General features: G+C 51.9%; 1 protein-coding gene across 1 annotated transcript in view; it reads left to right on the forward strand.

The window, feature by feature from the left end:
- The first annotated feature begins 10672 nt into the window (after positions 1–10672).
- Positions 10673–13751, forward strand: part of ST14 (ST14 transmembrane serine protease matriptase) — a 35325-nt gene continuing 32246 nt past the window's right edge. The window contains exon 1 of the mRNA XM_059676438.1: positions 10673–10964. Coding sequence (XP_059532421.1) covers positions 10884–10964 — 81 coding nt within the window. The 5' untranslated portion in view covers positions 10673–10883. The remainder of the gene's footprint in view (positions 10965–13751) is intronic.

Genomic DNA, 13751 nt, shown 5'->3' on the forward strand with positions numbered 1-13751 from the left:
GGCAGCCAACCAATGATTCTCTCTCATCGTTGATGTGGCTTTCTCTCCCTCTCCTTTCCTCTCTGAAATCAATAAAAATACATTTGAAAAAAAACAAAACAGGGAAAATAGTTTCAACCTAACGACATGTGTCTTTTATGAATCCCAGAGAAATATGTGTGTTATTTCTTCAATGCTTTCCTCCATTATAACTTAAGTATGTTCTAAAATTCTAATTGGTTAGACCCGAACCTCCCTGATTGCTTCTTTAACTTTATTCTAGAATCTGAACGATTGCTTTGCCTTTGTCTTCCAGCGTTTCTAGTGAATGTTGTCATCCTATTTTAAAATTTCTTAAGAGCTGCTTCCTCCTACTATTTCTTGTAGCATTCTTTTTATGATGGCAAATCCATCTGAGTTTATGTTAATTTTTTTTCCTTAATCCTCACTTGAGGACATTTTTCCCATTGCTTTTTAGAAAGAGTGGGAGGGAGAGAAGACAGAGAGAAACATCGATGTGAGATACACCTTGATTAGTTGCCCCGACTGGGCAGGGGATCAAACTTCCAAGGTGTGTACCCTTGACCGGGAATCGAACCTGAGACTCTTCGGTGTGCAGGCTGACATCCTAACCACTGGGAAACACTGGCCAGGGTTATAAAGATTTCCTTCTCTAAATTACCTGCGTCCTTTGTGCTGTTGGTTTCCTGGAAGTGTATAGTGGTCATTTGTTTGATCAAACTTAAGAATAAAGTACAGCCCAGCCGGCATGGCTCAGTGGTTGAGCGTTGATCTATGAACCAGGAGGTCGCAGTTCCATTCTCTCTCAGGGCGCGTCCTGGGTTGCGGGCTCGATCCCCAGTGGGGTGTATAGGAGGCGGCCGACCCATGATCCTCATCATTGATGTTTCTATCTCTCCCTCTCCTTCCTTTTTCCAGGCAATAAAAATATAAAAAAAAAAAAAAGAATAGAGTACAAATTAGCTTTTTAAAAAGAGAAAGCCAGCTAAGAGTTTTGTCTGGCAAAGTTGAATTAATTTATTAAATGAGACTTTCCTTGGTACTGGAGACAATGAATATGTCTTGTGGCTAAATTTTTAGAGACATGTTTGCAGCTTTCATTTTTGAGTTATTTTTTTTTTCTTTGATTTTTCAGTTACAGTTGACATTCAGTGTAATGCCAGTTTACCTATGTGGTGCATTATAAGCAGAGCAGGCATGTGTATGTGTAAATGTCCATGTGTGCACACATGTGAGGCATCTTCCTGGGATACTAGAACAGGGAGTGTGCATTTTAAGAGCCTCTGGCCAGGAAGTACCTTGGGGCGAACCAGTTCAACAGGCTGGTTCTTTGTAACCGTCAGTACTTCCTCATCTGCCTCTCCCTCCTGCACCGGCCACTCACGTGGCTGCCAGGAAGGTTGTGGAAAAGATGAAACTAAAAAGAATTTTTTGACTCTAGTTTCTGCCAGAGTGAGAAGAGTGAAGCCATTTAACCCTGTGCGAAGTGTGGATCCAGCATTCGAAATTCCAAGTCTCACAGGCCAGCCTCGTTCCTTATGTGCCTGCCCCCTGCTGGCCGCTGTACAGGCGATGTCTCATTTAACTGTTTAAGCCTTTCTAGCCTGGCTTTCTCCTAGAGAGCTGAGGTTGTCCGAGTCCAGGGGTGAGGGATGGAGCAGAGAGCAGGCCCAGGTAGCTGTCCATCAGCCCTTGTTCGGTACACGTGTCAATCATCCTACAAGCTGGTGAGTGTCAGTGAGGACCTATCCGCTGGTCAACTGTTGGGACTTTGACCATCACCAGCTCTCCTATTGATGGACGTTGGAGAAGTTCGGGCTGGTGAACTTGCAGTGAGTTCTGTTCACCCATTCACGACTCAGATGGGGCCAGTGCAGAGGCATTCAGGGTTAGAGGTGAATGTCAGTGCAACCAAGCCCACATCTCTCCCTCACCCTGGATGGATGGAGGGCTGTACATATAGTAGAGAAAGTTTTTAATTTTGAAAGAAATGCCATGGGAATAGTGTAAGTCAGGGGCTGGCCAGCAGGCCTGGTCCTAGACCAGCCCCTCACCGAACCTTTGACACATCCTGAGAGAAACTCACTCACCTCTCAGTTTCTCCCTGGTGACTCAGCCTGCTGTCTGAGGAATGTGGCCCTGCCCACCTCACTGTGCTGTCAGCTGCAGGTGCCGGCGGCTCTCAGCTGACTGGGCCCTTGTCCTCCTGCCTCTGTCGCCTACAGTGACAAACGAGCCAGCCCAGTATCCTGGGAATCTGCTCCGTTTCAGCTGCTCTGACACTGACATTCATTATTTTTTAATATATTTTTATTGATTTCAGGGAGGAAGGGAGGAGCGGGAGAGTTAAAAACATCAATGATGAAAGAGAATCATGGATTGGCTGCCTCCTGCATGCCCCACACTGGGGATCGAGCCCACAGTCCAGGCATGTGCCCCGACCAGGAATCGAACCGTGACCACCTGGTTCATTGGTCGACTCTCAACCACTGAGCGACACTGGCCAGGCTGACACTGGCATTCTTGTTTTAGGAGACCCAGATTGTGATGCGATGAGTCCCTAAAATTTGGGGAGGTCCAAGGGTCTACTCTACTCTCTTGGTACTCGTTGGAAGTGATGGACACGGACAAGGTGGATGGCAGGAACTGGGAGGGCCCGTATGGCTTTTCCTGTCATTTTACAGCTATGATATGGCCACCGAGTTCCTGCTGTTCAGCCCAGAGCCCAGTCTGTGGCTTGTGCAGCAGGCTATGTTTTCTGGGACGAAGGTTCAAGTCCTTTTAAAACAAGGAGGGCGGTATCTTGCCTTGTTACCCTCTATGCATAAGGGAAATGGTGTCTGCCCTCTGTGGGCACTTCCACGGGGCATCCCTACTGCGGAGCAGCTCCAATGGGCAGAGAATGGGACCGGAGACGTAATTAACATGTTTTTCTAGAAATGGTTGGGGCATGACTTTCTTGAGGAATCTTTGGGCGTTCTCTGGCCACATTCACCAGGTCTGGTGGAGATTAAAATACTGAGATTAGAGTAGCAGCCTCCAGCAATGAAACACTTTTCGTACGTGCCTGTATGTATAATTATTTTAAAATTATAAACATTTACTGGCATAATTAAAAACTTGAAAGGCATAAGAAGATCACCCCACCCCCACCCCCGCTTAAGTTGTTAAGGGTACAAAGTCTTTTGGGTCCAGTAAAATATTGCTGGTTTTAGTTCAAGCAAAGAGATGGCCTCAGCCAGGTGGTCAGGGCCAGCGTCACAGTGACATGACGACAGCAGGTGCCCTTGATCCCGTGTGACAAGCGTGGCACCTGACCTCTGGTCTTCCTCCCCAGTAACACACAACCTCAGGATCTTATGAGAAAAACCCCAAATCGAGGGGCGCCCTACAAAATATCCAACCAGCACGCCTGCACACCGCCCAAGCCATCAAAAACAAGGTAAGTGAGGAACGGCTGCCGTCCACAGGAGCTTAAAGAGGCACTAAATACAAGCTGGTGTCCTGGGACATTAGACACCAGGAGGAAACTGAATGAACCAAGGGCTTCAGCTGAGAGTGAGGGAAGGAAAGTGTGTTTCCGTGTCTCCTTGGGAAGTCCCCCCTCCCCCTTCTCTGGAAGGAGGTCACTGCCTCCCACGCGGAGAGTTACCCCGCTGCCCCTGCCTTATGATTTTCTAAACTGGGTTTTAACTCTTTGAAGTGGAGCAATTAGAAAGCCGGGTTCAAAGGCCTATTCAAAGCGGAGAGTTTTGATTGCCGCGATGGCTTCACAGGTGTACACGGACGTCTAACTTACCAGGTTGTGCACCTTTAATATGTGCAGTTTTATTGTACGTCAGTCACACCTCAGTGAAGCTTTTTTTAAAGAGCCAGAGGGTAGACGCCTCACAGAAGGTTGCAGTGGGAGAGGTGCCTGTTACAGACAACGCTGCACTGCCAATCCTCTCTACCGAGGCTTTTTTCAAGTTAAGGATACAAGCAGGTCCTTTAGGTCGGACATACTTCCAACAGCAGAATTACCCAGAACGGACATCTTTCCAGACATTTGTTTCCAAATTCCCCATAGCATAGTTTTCTTTATTTTTTATTATCTTGTTGTTAATCCTCACCGGAGGATATGTCTCCATTGGTTTTTAGGGAGCGTGGAAGGGAGGGGAAGAGACAGAGGGAGAAACATTGATGTGAGAGACACACACTGATTGGTTGTCTCCCCAACATGCCCCAACTGGGACCAAGATGGAACCTACAACCAAGGTACGTGCCCTTGACCAAAATCGAACCCAGGACCCTTCAGTCTGCGGGCTGACACTCTATCCACTGAGCCAAACCAGCCAGGGCACATAAGTTTCTTTAGGAAAAAAAAAGAGTCAGCCCTTGGCTTGGTGGATAGAGCATCGGCCTGTGGACTGAAAGGTCCTGGGTTTGATTCCGGTCAAGGGCATATGCCTGGGTTGGAGACAGCCAATCAGTGATTCTCTCTCATCATTGATATTTCTCTCTCTCCCTCTCCTTTCCTTTCTGAAATCAATAAAATATATATTTTAAAAAATCAAAAGTTTTTGTTTTTTAGCTTTAAAAACAAACTAAAAACAGTGTGACATCTTTAAGCTCAACAAATCAATTTGGTATAAAATATTTTATTGGTCACTTATAATCTTATTAAAAAGATTCTCACATTTTTAAAGTTCTGGATTCTTATCAAAATAACTACATTGAAGCTGTTTTGTAGCATAGTGTGCATTTATGGTTCCCAGGTGGGCCAGCACCAGAGTCTGATTTGGAAATATTTCTTTACTCCAGCCAGAGCCGTCAGCCCATCAGTATTACAGTTTTCCTGTATTTTACATAACACGTTATTTACCATAAAATATGAGTGAAATTTAAGAGTCAGCTATACAATAAAGATTTAATTTAAAAAAAAAGTCAGCTATAATGTTACAGGTGGGGATTCTGAAACCATATTTCCTGGTTCTTTTTCTAATTCGGCCACTTCCTTGGTGACCTTGAGGAGGTAAAACCTAATTTCTCCATCTGAAAAAAGTGGGTTTGGTGATAGTACTTCCCTGGGTGAGGAGGGAGTGGCCCACAGGTAAAGCACCTAAACCTAGACGGGTGCCCAGCACAGAGCAGGTGCCCGATTAATGTTAGATATTATTTTTAACTCTTGAGAACAACCCCCCACCCCCACCCCCACCCAGTACATAGGGCTCGCTTGAAAAGTGGTATTTGTGTACTTCGTGATTCATACAATTGGCTGGGCTGTACTAGTGTCAACCAATGGTCATTGGCACCAATTCAGTGCCAACAGGAATCCCCAATTTGAGGTGTGGTGAAGAAGGGAACAATTCAGTGCCAACCGTTCAGTTGTGGTACAGCACGACTGTGGAGCAGCAGCCAAAGGGATCGCGACCCACAGGTTGAGAACCGCTGCCCTAGGAGGTGGCCCTGCTAGCTAGACACCTCTGCTCTGCTCATATAGAGAGAAGTCCCTGCCCCTGGCCCCTGATTGGCCTGTCCTCATGCAAACAAGGACTCCAAGTCCTCAGTTTGATTGGTCCAAAAAGCACAGTCCTGCAGAGCAGCTGCTCTGATTGGTCGGTGAAGATGCTAAATGAGATATAGCTGGCCAGGTCTGACTGGATGGGGAAAGTCTCAGTCCTATTGGTTGAAATAGGATTCTGGGAACTCCTTTATGAAGGTGGCTCAGAAGGTAGGACCACAGCACAGGCTGGCAGGTGGCAAGGCTTCTCCCGGGAGCAAGGCTGGCCTGAGAGGTCCCTGTTTAGCAACACCTGCTGGGCTTTGTTTTTAAAATTTGAACCCAGGTAGCCACCAGGAGCCCTTATTGGTAGGTATCTTCTTTTGCAGGGTCAATAATAGAAACATCTGTGCTCTCATCTGAACCTTTGTTAGTCTAACATTATTTTTGTTAGCATCTTCAAATCTGTGCATCTCCCAACAGCATTTACGGCAGAAAAATGGACCACAGTGTTGCCGTGTTGTTTTCTGTGTATTCAGCCATTTAGACTGTGGCAAGAAAAAGTCATTCTATCATGGTTTTATGGCTTTTTGTCTTTGGCTTTTATAATTAGGAAACCTCAAGCTGTACATTATCATTCCTTAATGATATTTTGTAAATTACTAAATTGACTATTGCATGACTTTAAGCACTAAAAATGTTGTAGTGGCTTGTCTTCGTGTACTTGGCATTTATTTTTCAAGTCTCATTAATGAAGTTGGCCTCATAATATTTATTAACAACTCCAAACCAAAAACACACTTAGAGGGACATCATTATTTAGGAGTAAATGTAAATTTGTGGTCTTGCTAATTTAAAACACTTTTGCCAACTTATTGGATGATAATTGTTTTACCTTCATGACAGGGATGTTGAAAAGCTTGTATGAGGAGTAGAAATGTCAGTCTTGGTCACTCTCGTTCTGTGCTTGCAATGTTATTATCTTCAATCACAGTGAAGATAAGACCTTGCAAGAATTTTTAAAATACACAAGACATATATTTTCATTATTCGATTAAAATTTAAGTTCATTTAACTAGCACTTGGCATTGAGCTCGGAATGTAAGCAAATGAGTCAGCACACTTTGATTTTAAAAGCCCCTGTCGGCCCCTGTAGGCTGGTCAGCACCATGGGTCACAGAGTGGGCTGGGCATAGCTGCACATAGCAGATGGGAGAAGGGATGGACTGGGATGTGCTGATTATGTGGACGGCAAGGAGGGTGAGAGAAAGGGAACATTTCAATGATGCTCTCAAGACAGAGCATCAAGGAAGTAGCCCAGGGAAATAGAATGCATTTCCCAAAAGGCTCCAAGGATACCCCCAGACTACCAGCTCAGAGCCCAGGGTGTGGACACCAGGGTGTCTTTTGAGCAGCCCTCCTGTATTTGGAGGATTTCCATGTGATAAGTTCTGCCTACCCAAGGCAGGAACCAGACCTCGGCTTAGCAGGCTGGCGGGTGAGCCAATGAGCGGCACTCACAGGAGACTTACTCAAGAGGGAACAAAGGCCAAAGACCACTCTGGCTAGAGGCGTGAAGCCAGCTGTGGTAACATCACCGGTGCCCAGGTGATGAGCTGGAAGTGTCTCCCTGGGGCTGGAGAAGTGGGGGCTTCGGGAGCAGCACTGTGGTTGGAGTAGCTGGCCTGGATCCTGGCTGGGTCTCCTCCCCTCTTGCCTTTCTGGCCCTCTCAGAGATTCTATGAGCTTTCTACAAAGCTTTTAATAATTTCCTCTTTTTTTTCTTCCTCAAATTAGTTAGAGTATGCTGTTCGTGAGCTGGCAAGTTGACAAAAACTCCATTAAGGGCAAATTCACTGAATTCTCATGAGAAAATTGTACCTGTTACTGTCATTTAATAAAGGAGATAGGACTTAAAAAAAAAAAAGTGACGTGAGAACAAGGACTCTCGGGGTGGGGAAAAGTAAATACAGATGCAAAATAGAATAAGTTGAGTCAATATTTGAATTGAAAGTATCAATATAAACATGTTGTGTATTTTATCTCTAAAAAATTCCTACCTTTGTCCACCAAAAGCCCCAGAAACAATGGATTGTCTTGAAATACCATTTTCCACTAAAAGACAGTAGGATGTCTTGAAGAAATGGCTAACTGCATGTCGGGGCAGGAAATGTGCAAGACGAACCTGGCACATCTTACCAGAAAGCCCAGAAACAGAGAGAGTAGGATTGGGTCCAAAGGACTCAGAGCCAGTGGAGGGAGCTCCCACTGCCCAAAAAGGAGACCATGTGAACATCAACGAGCATAAAAATGGCAATGGACCAAAACATATCAAATATGCATAAATCCAGCAGGCCCCGGTGGCTCAGTGGTTGAGCGTCGACCTATGAACCAGGGGGTTGCGATTCGATTCGTGGTTCGATTCCTGGTCAGGGCACATGCCCAGATTGTGGGCTTGATCCCCAGTGTGGGGCGTGCAGGAGGCAGCCAATCAATGATTCTCATCATTAATGTCTCTATCTCCCTCTCCTTTTCCTCTCTGATATCAATAAAAAAAATATTTTTTAAAAAAGCACTTAATTCACATATCATAATGTTATGAGGATGGAACCAAGTGGGTTTGGTGTCCATGGGCATGACACAGCGGCCGTAGGGGAAGGGTCCAGGATTCACAGTAAATGCACTGCACGTGTGTTGCATCCAAATGACAGCACCGTGTGCCTTCTCTGTGCAAGGCGTTCATTAGCCAAGAGCTGAAAGATGACGCTCCAGGAACCTGGGAGACGATATGAGACACTCCTCTGGCTGCAGAACAGCAGGTTTCAGAGTCATGAATGCCACTCACGTTACTTTGAAACCAGCTACTTTCAATCACCCACATTCGCTGAAAGGTCTTGTGCCTTTGGTAACTACTTAGGAGGGACACAGGGGATTTTTGTTCCAATATGCAGAAACCCGTGTTTTATATCTTCTAGTTAGCTCTGGAATGCTTTGCATGGTGGAAGGCAGCAGGTCTACTTTCTATTATAAAACTGACATGAATTATGATGCCAGTTGTCGTGCTGGGTTCCGAGGGCTCAACGAATGAGTAAGACACTGATGGGCCTGTAAAGGAAAGGTGGTCAATTCCACGACGGAGGTACAAGCAGACCTAGTTGTGGTTTGGAGGGAAGGAACATCTCAAGGAGAAGACAGAGCATCAGTCAGGATGGCCTAGGCTTGCTGCAACAATGAGCAACCCTCAACTCTCAGGGGCTTACCATCCCCAAAGCTTAATTCTTAGCCGTGTCCGGGGCCCATCAGAGGGGTCTCTGCACGTGGCAGCCGCTTAGGGTCACAGGACCACAGAGGTTTTTATCTCAACCTGTGCTCCCAGGGTGACTGCAAGGAGAAGGGGTGCAATGCTAGCCCGTGCAGGGAAAGCAGAGAGCTAGGAACTGTCGGTGCATACCACTGATGACTACCCATGACTACGATGACTCCGTAGGTGACTTGGTCTCAATACCCGAGGTGGGTGTGAGGGAGGAGGGCCTCCCAGTGAATGAGAAGCATTAGGGAAGGTGCACAGGTGGGAAAGCCTGGCTGAGAGGAGCCCCTAGGAATGCTGGGAAGCCAGGTTGCCGGGGAAGGCAGGTGGCGTTGTGAAAGCCATGCTGAGGAGGTTGGGCTGGATCCAGGAGCCACTGCAGCCTGTAACGCTGTGGTTGAAGAAGAGGAACCTGATTGCTGTGTATGGAAGAGATCAGAGGGCAGAGGCGGCAGACTGGAGGCAGGAGACCGCTCGCTTCGTAACAAATCCAGGCAAAGGGTGGTGGGGGTGTACGCAGGGAATCTCCTAAGTGGAGAGGAAAGACAGGGTCTACATACAGCTACCTGAGAGAGAGGCTTGACCGGCGTTGGGACTAATTGGACAGAAGATGTAAGGGGGAGCCCTGGCCGGTGTGGCTCAGTTGGTTGGGCATCTTCCTGTGCTCCAGGGGGTTGCCGGTTTGATTCCCAGTCAAGGGCACATGCCTGGATTGCAGGCTCGAAACCAGGTAGGGGGCATGCAGGAGGCAGCCGCTCGAAGTTGCCCTCTCACATTGATGTTTCTCTCGCCCTCTCCTTTCCTCTATCTCTCAAAATCACTAACTATTCTTTAAAAAGGGGGGGGGGTGATGAACGGGGGAGGTGGGAAGTCCAAGATGATTCCAAGGTTTTGAGCCTGGGAGAATGACAACTATCACAACCAGAGAAAACCGTGGAAGATGGGCGAGTCTGGAAAGGAAGTGGGGGCTGGAGGACTGCAAAGCAGGGGTTTTCTTTACTCTCGTCTCCGGGCACCTAGAGGAGTGCTCAATAGTACTTGTTGACTGTGTATACCAGTAGAACGCAACGGGAGAAGTTCCCAGGCCACCGTTAGTACAGAGTTGGCACTCCACGACGCCAATGCTAGGAGGTACAGCCACCTATATAAAGCCCTAAGACGAGATGCCAAGAACGTGTAGAGAAAAAAGGGAGGAGGCTGAAGGGAGAACTGGAAACCATTTAGGGGTCAAAAAGTAGGACCAGAATCCGGGCTAGGTGGGCATCTGAGGATGGGATCAATCCGTGTCAGAGGCTGCAAATGGGTAAAGGATGCTGGGGACAGGTAAGAGGGCGTTTGGGTGAGCAACTCAGGACTCTGGCGCCCCCCCTCTCCCCACTCCCCCAGGGAGAGCTGGAAGCAGGCCAGCAAGGGCCTCTAACAATGAGAACGGGCAGCTCCGGGCGCGGGGAGGCTGCGGGAGGCTGGGCCGGGGCGGTCCGGTTTTTGTTCGGGTTCGGAGAGGTGGTAATTGAGACCCAGTCGCGCCGCCAGGTGGAGATTGAAGTTGCAAGAGGGCGGGAGAGAAACGACGGCTGGCATCCAGGAAGCGGGAGGAAGGGAAAGGGGAAAGGCCAGGAGGGGAGGGGAGCGCGGACAGCCCCTGCTGCTGCTGTGGTCGGGTGCCTGCTATTCCGTGCGGGGCGTAGTCGGTGCTCATGGCCACCGCCCACGAAGCCGCCGCATCTCACGTCCCCGTCACCCGCGGGCCGGTGGCCTGATTTTCCCCTTTACCGGAGGGAGGCGGTTCCCGAGGCTGGAGGGAGGCGGGCCCGGGAAAGGTGCCGGCGAGAGCGGCGCGGGGCGGGGCGGCCCGGGAGGCCACACCCTGAAACTACCTGCGCGGGACAGGAAGAGCCGGGCCAGACCCGCCCCGCACACCGCTGCTGGCCGGGCGCCGGGCCTGCGACCGGACTCCCCGCCGCCTGCGCCCGCCACCCCTCGCCTCCTGCGCCGCGCGCCCCGCGACCCACCGGACCCGGCGGCGATGGGAGCCAGCCGCCCGCGGGGACCACGCCTCTGAGCCTCTGAGACCCGCGAGCCGCCACCGGGACCATGAAGAGCGATCGGGGTCGCAAGGGCGGAGGGGGCTCCAAGGACCTCGGCGCCGGACTCAAGTACAGCTCGCGGCCGGAGGTGGGCGCGGGCGCGGGCGGCGGGGAGCCGGGACCCCTCGCGCCGGGGCGAGGGCCGCGGGCTTTGCAGGCGCCGTCCAGGCGGGGAGCCCGGGTGCGGCGGCAGCTGGACGGCCCGCACTGCCGCGCTTTGTCTCGGCCCGGGTACCGCTCCACTGCCCTCTGTGGCCCGGGAGCTGGCCAGGCAGGTGGAATTTCCTGTTCGGCCGGTGCCTGGCCACAGGACCTTTGGTACCTGTTCTGCTGCGCGCCAGCCACGGGGGAGGCGGGAAGGCGCAGGTGTTTGGAGATGCGGACTCTCCAAGAGAAAAAGGGACCCTCTCGGTCCCCTCCGGGGGCTCCGCGCTATCAGAGCAACCCCCAGAGGAGCCGGGGGCGCAGGCTTGGAGCGGGTGGTGTGGCCGGGAGAAGGGAGGTCTCCGGGGGGCTTGGGGGTCGTAGCCTCGCTTGGCCTCCGCAGGAATTTGTTTTTTCCTTACTGGCCAGGGGCATTGGGGGCCCTTTGCAGAGGGCTTCCAGGCACCTGGGAGACTAGACCCTTGGCTACCGTGAGCCTGGAGCTCAGGACTCCACGGTGGGGCTTGTCTGGGCGTCTCCAAGGGAGGACGGAGCTTTTGGGGAAGGTGACTCCATGGGAAAGGATGTGGGTACTTGTCTTGAGCCTTTAGGTGACAGGGAAGCTGGGAGCCCTTGTTGGGCAGGAAGAACAGTGGGAGACCCGAGAGATCTCAGACATGACGTTCAGGTCACGCTGGGATGGGCTGCTAGTTGCATTGAAGGGCCCGCCTCGGTGGCAGTGCTCAGGTCCCCACCTCTGCCCGGCGGGGTCCCAGGTTTCCTGGAGGCCAGGTGAGGGCCAGCTGCAAAAGCCAGGCGGACCGGTGCCCCTGCTCTCCCGTGCTCCTGGCCCTGGTGTCCTGTGCCCGCGCTGTGGCATTGCCCCACGCCAGGTCCGATGGTGGAGCTCCTAAAATCACTTCCTTTGCTCCGGCGGCATCCTGGCTTAGGCAGCCTGCAGAAGCCGAGAACCACCAACAGAACTTGTTTCTTCCCCTTTTCGCTGCCCCTCCTTGTCCCAGCAAGCGTGGGCCTGGGCGGCCAGCCTGCGGGGCCTGTGCTGCTGGCCTCGCTCTGCCCGCTGGAGGCACTTCGTCCGGATGGGTACCTGTTTTCCTTCCTGTAATTGCCGTGTTTATGAACCCTGGGTAATTGCCTACCGAGGCTCTGCCGCCACGCCACGGTGTGAGCCTGCGATGGGTGTTTGTCATTTCAGGGCGGGTGTTTCTCGGTGACTTCCCTTTCTGGGACTCTCTCCTGCTGACGCTGGGGGAGCAGGGTCTTCCCCGAACCTCCTCTGAGTCATCTCTGACCATGCGCACCCCAGCCCCACCCCACGGGGCCAGGCCTGGGGCGGCTCACCTCCACATTCTGCCCTGAGCTCCAAGGGCACCACGGACACGTCTCCTGCCCCCTGCAAGCCCCGGCTTTCTTCTCCCCTTGGCCCCCGCCCAGTGTCTCATGTTCTGTGGAGATCGTCCACTCTCCACCCCACTGCGCTCTTCCTCCCACTTCCTACGAGCTGCTTCCCTTCTCATGGATCACTTGTCTTTTCCCTGCCGAGCTCCATGGAACCAGCTCTGTACCTCGTTCTGTGCCGGGCACCGTGGCAGGGAGGGCTCTGAAGGCCAGTAGGACATGGTTGCTTTTCTTAAGGAGCTTACAGTCTTGAGCGCCCTGTAAGGTGTGTGTGAATAGATGAGGCACGATGCGCCCTGCAGGGAGTGGCCTGCTGTGCCCAAAGCCCATTCCATTTCTCCAGGAAGTTCTCAGTATCCCTGCCCAAGAAGTATCCCTGCCTCCCGCCCTCCCCAACCCCCCCCCCCCACGCCCCTGCCCCACCTCACCAGCAGTCCCAGTCCCTGGGCCATGGACAGTGTTTGGACAGTCAGGTCTGCAGACTCTGCCTTCACTTGCTCCCTGACCAGGAGGAGCGGCTGCTGCCCTGGGTTTGTCCTCTGCACCTGCAGAGCCTCGCTGGCCATGCAGCCCCACGGGGCACTGTGCTTCTGGGAACGGTTCTACTCGGCGGTGCTTGCGTCTGGCTGTGTGCTTCCCAAGGCGGACACTCCAGCCTCTGCCGCACCCCCACCTGTTCCCGGGCAGCGGGAGGTGGCCGCTCGGTGCTCCGCGCACACACTGTGTCTGGGATTGTGCGAGCCCTGGTGCAGGAGAGCAGGTGCACGACGCCGGTAACAGGAACTGGGGGGCCTGCTCACTCAGGGTCCTGGCCTCTGTGGAAGATGTGATGGTGGCCAGGAAGTCGCTTTGGCACCCAGGGGTTCCTTCTCAGGGCTGCCCCATGTAAGACGCGGTGTGCCCTAGGCATAGGGAAGCCAGGGTTGGGAAACCAGACGTGGGGGCCGGCTAGGTGGTACAGCCCTGCCTCTTCAGAGAGGCATCTCTGTTAATTGGTCAAACATTCACTCATCCACGTGGTGGCAGATGTCAGTTAGGTCCCCGCCGACGGAGCCTGGGCCCGGTATGGGGCGCCAGCACTGGGAAAGACCCGGGGACCCAGGCTCTGCCCTCGGGGAGCACCCAGTGTAGTGTGGGGGGCAGGGGGCTAAATTCTGTGGTAAGAATGAGGTTCTGGAGAAACCCCGGTGGGCACTAAAGACGGGCAGCTAACCCAGGCTTGAGGAGTCAGAGTAGACGAATGGGGCGGAGGCCGTCGGTGATGTGGTGGCAGGAGTGACCAACATGGAGGCAAGACCTGGTGCCTTGGCTT

This window comes from Myotis daubentonii, chromosome 19 (genome assembly GCF_963259705.1).
Source record: "Myotis daubentonii chromosome 19, mMyoDau2.1, whole genome shotgun sequence".
In the NCBI taxonomy this organism is placed as follows: Eukaryota; Metazoa; Chordata; class Mammalia; order Chiroptera; family Vespertilionidae; genus Myotis; species Myotis daubentonii.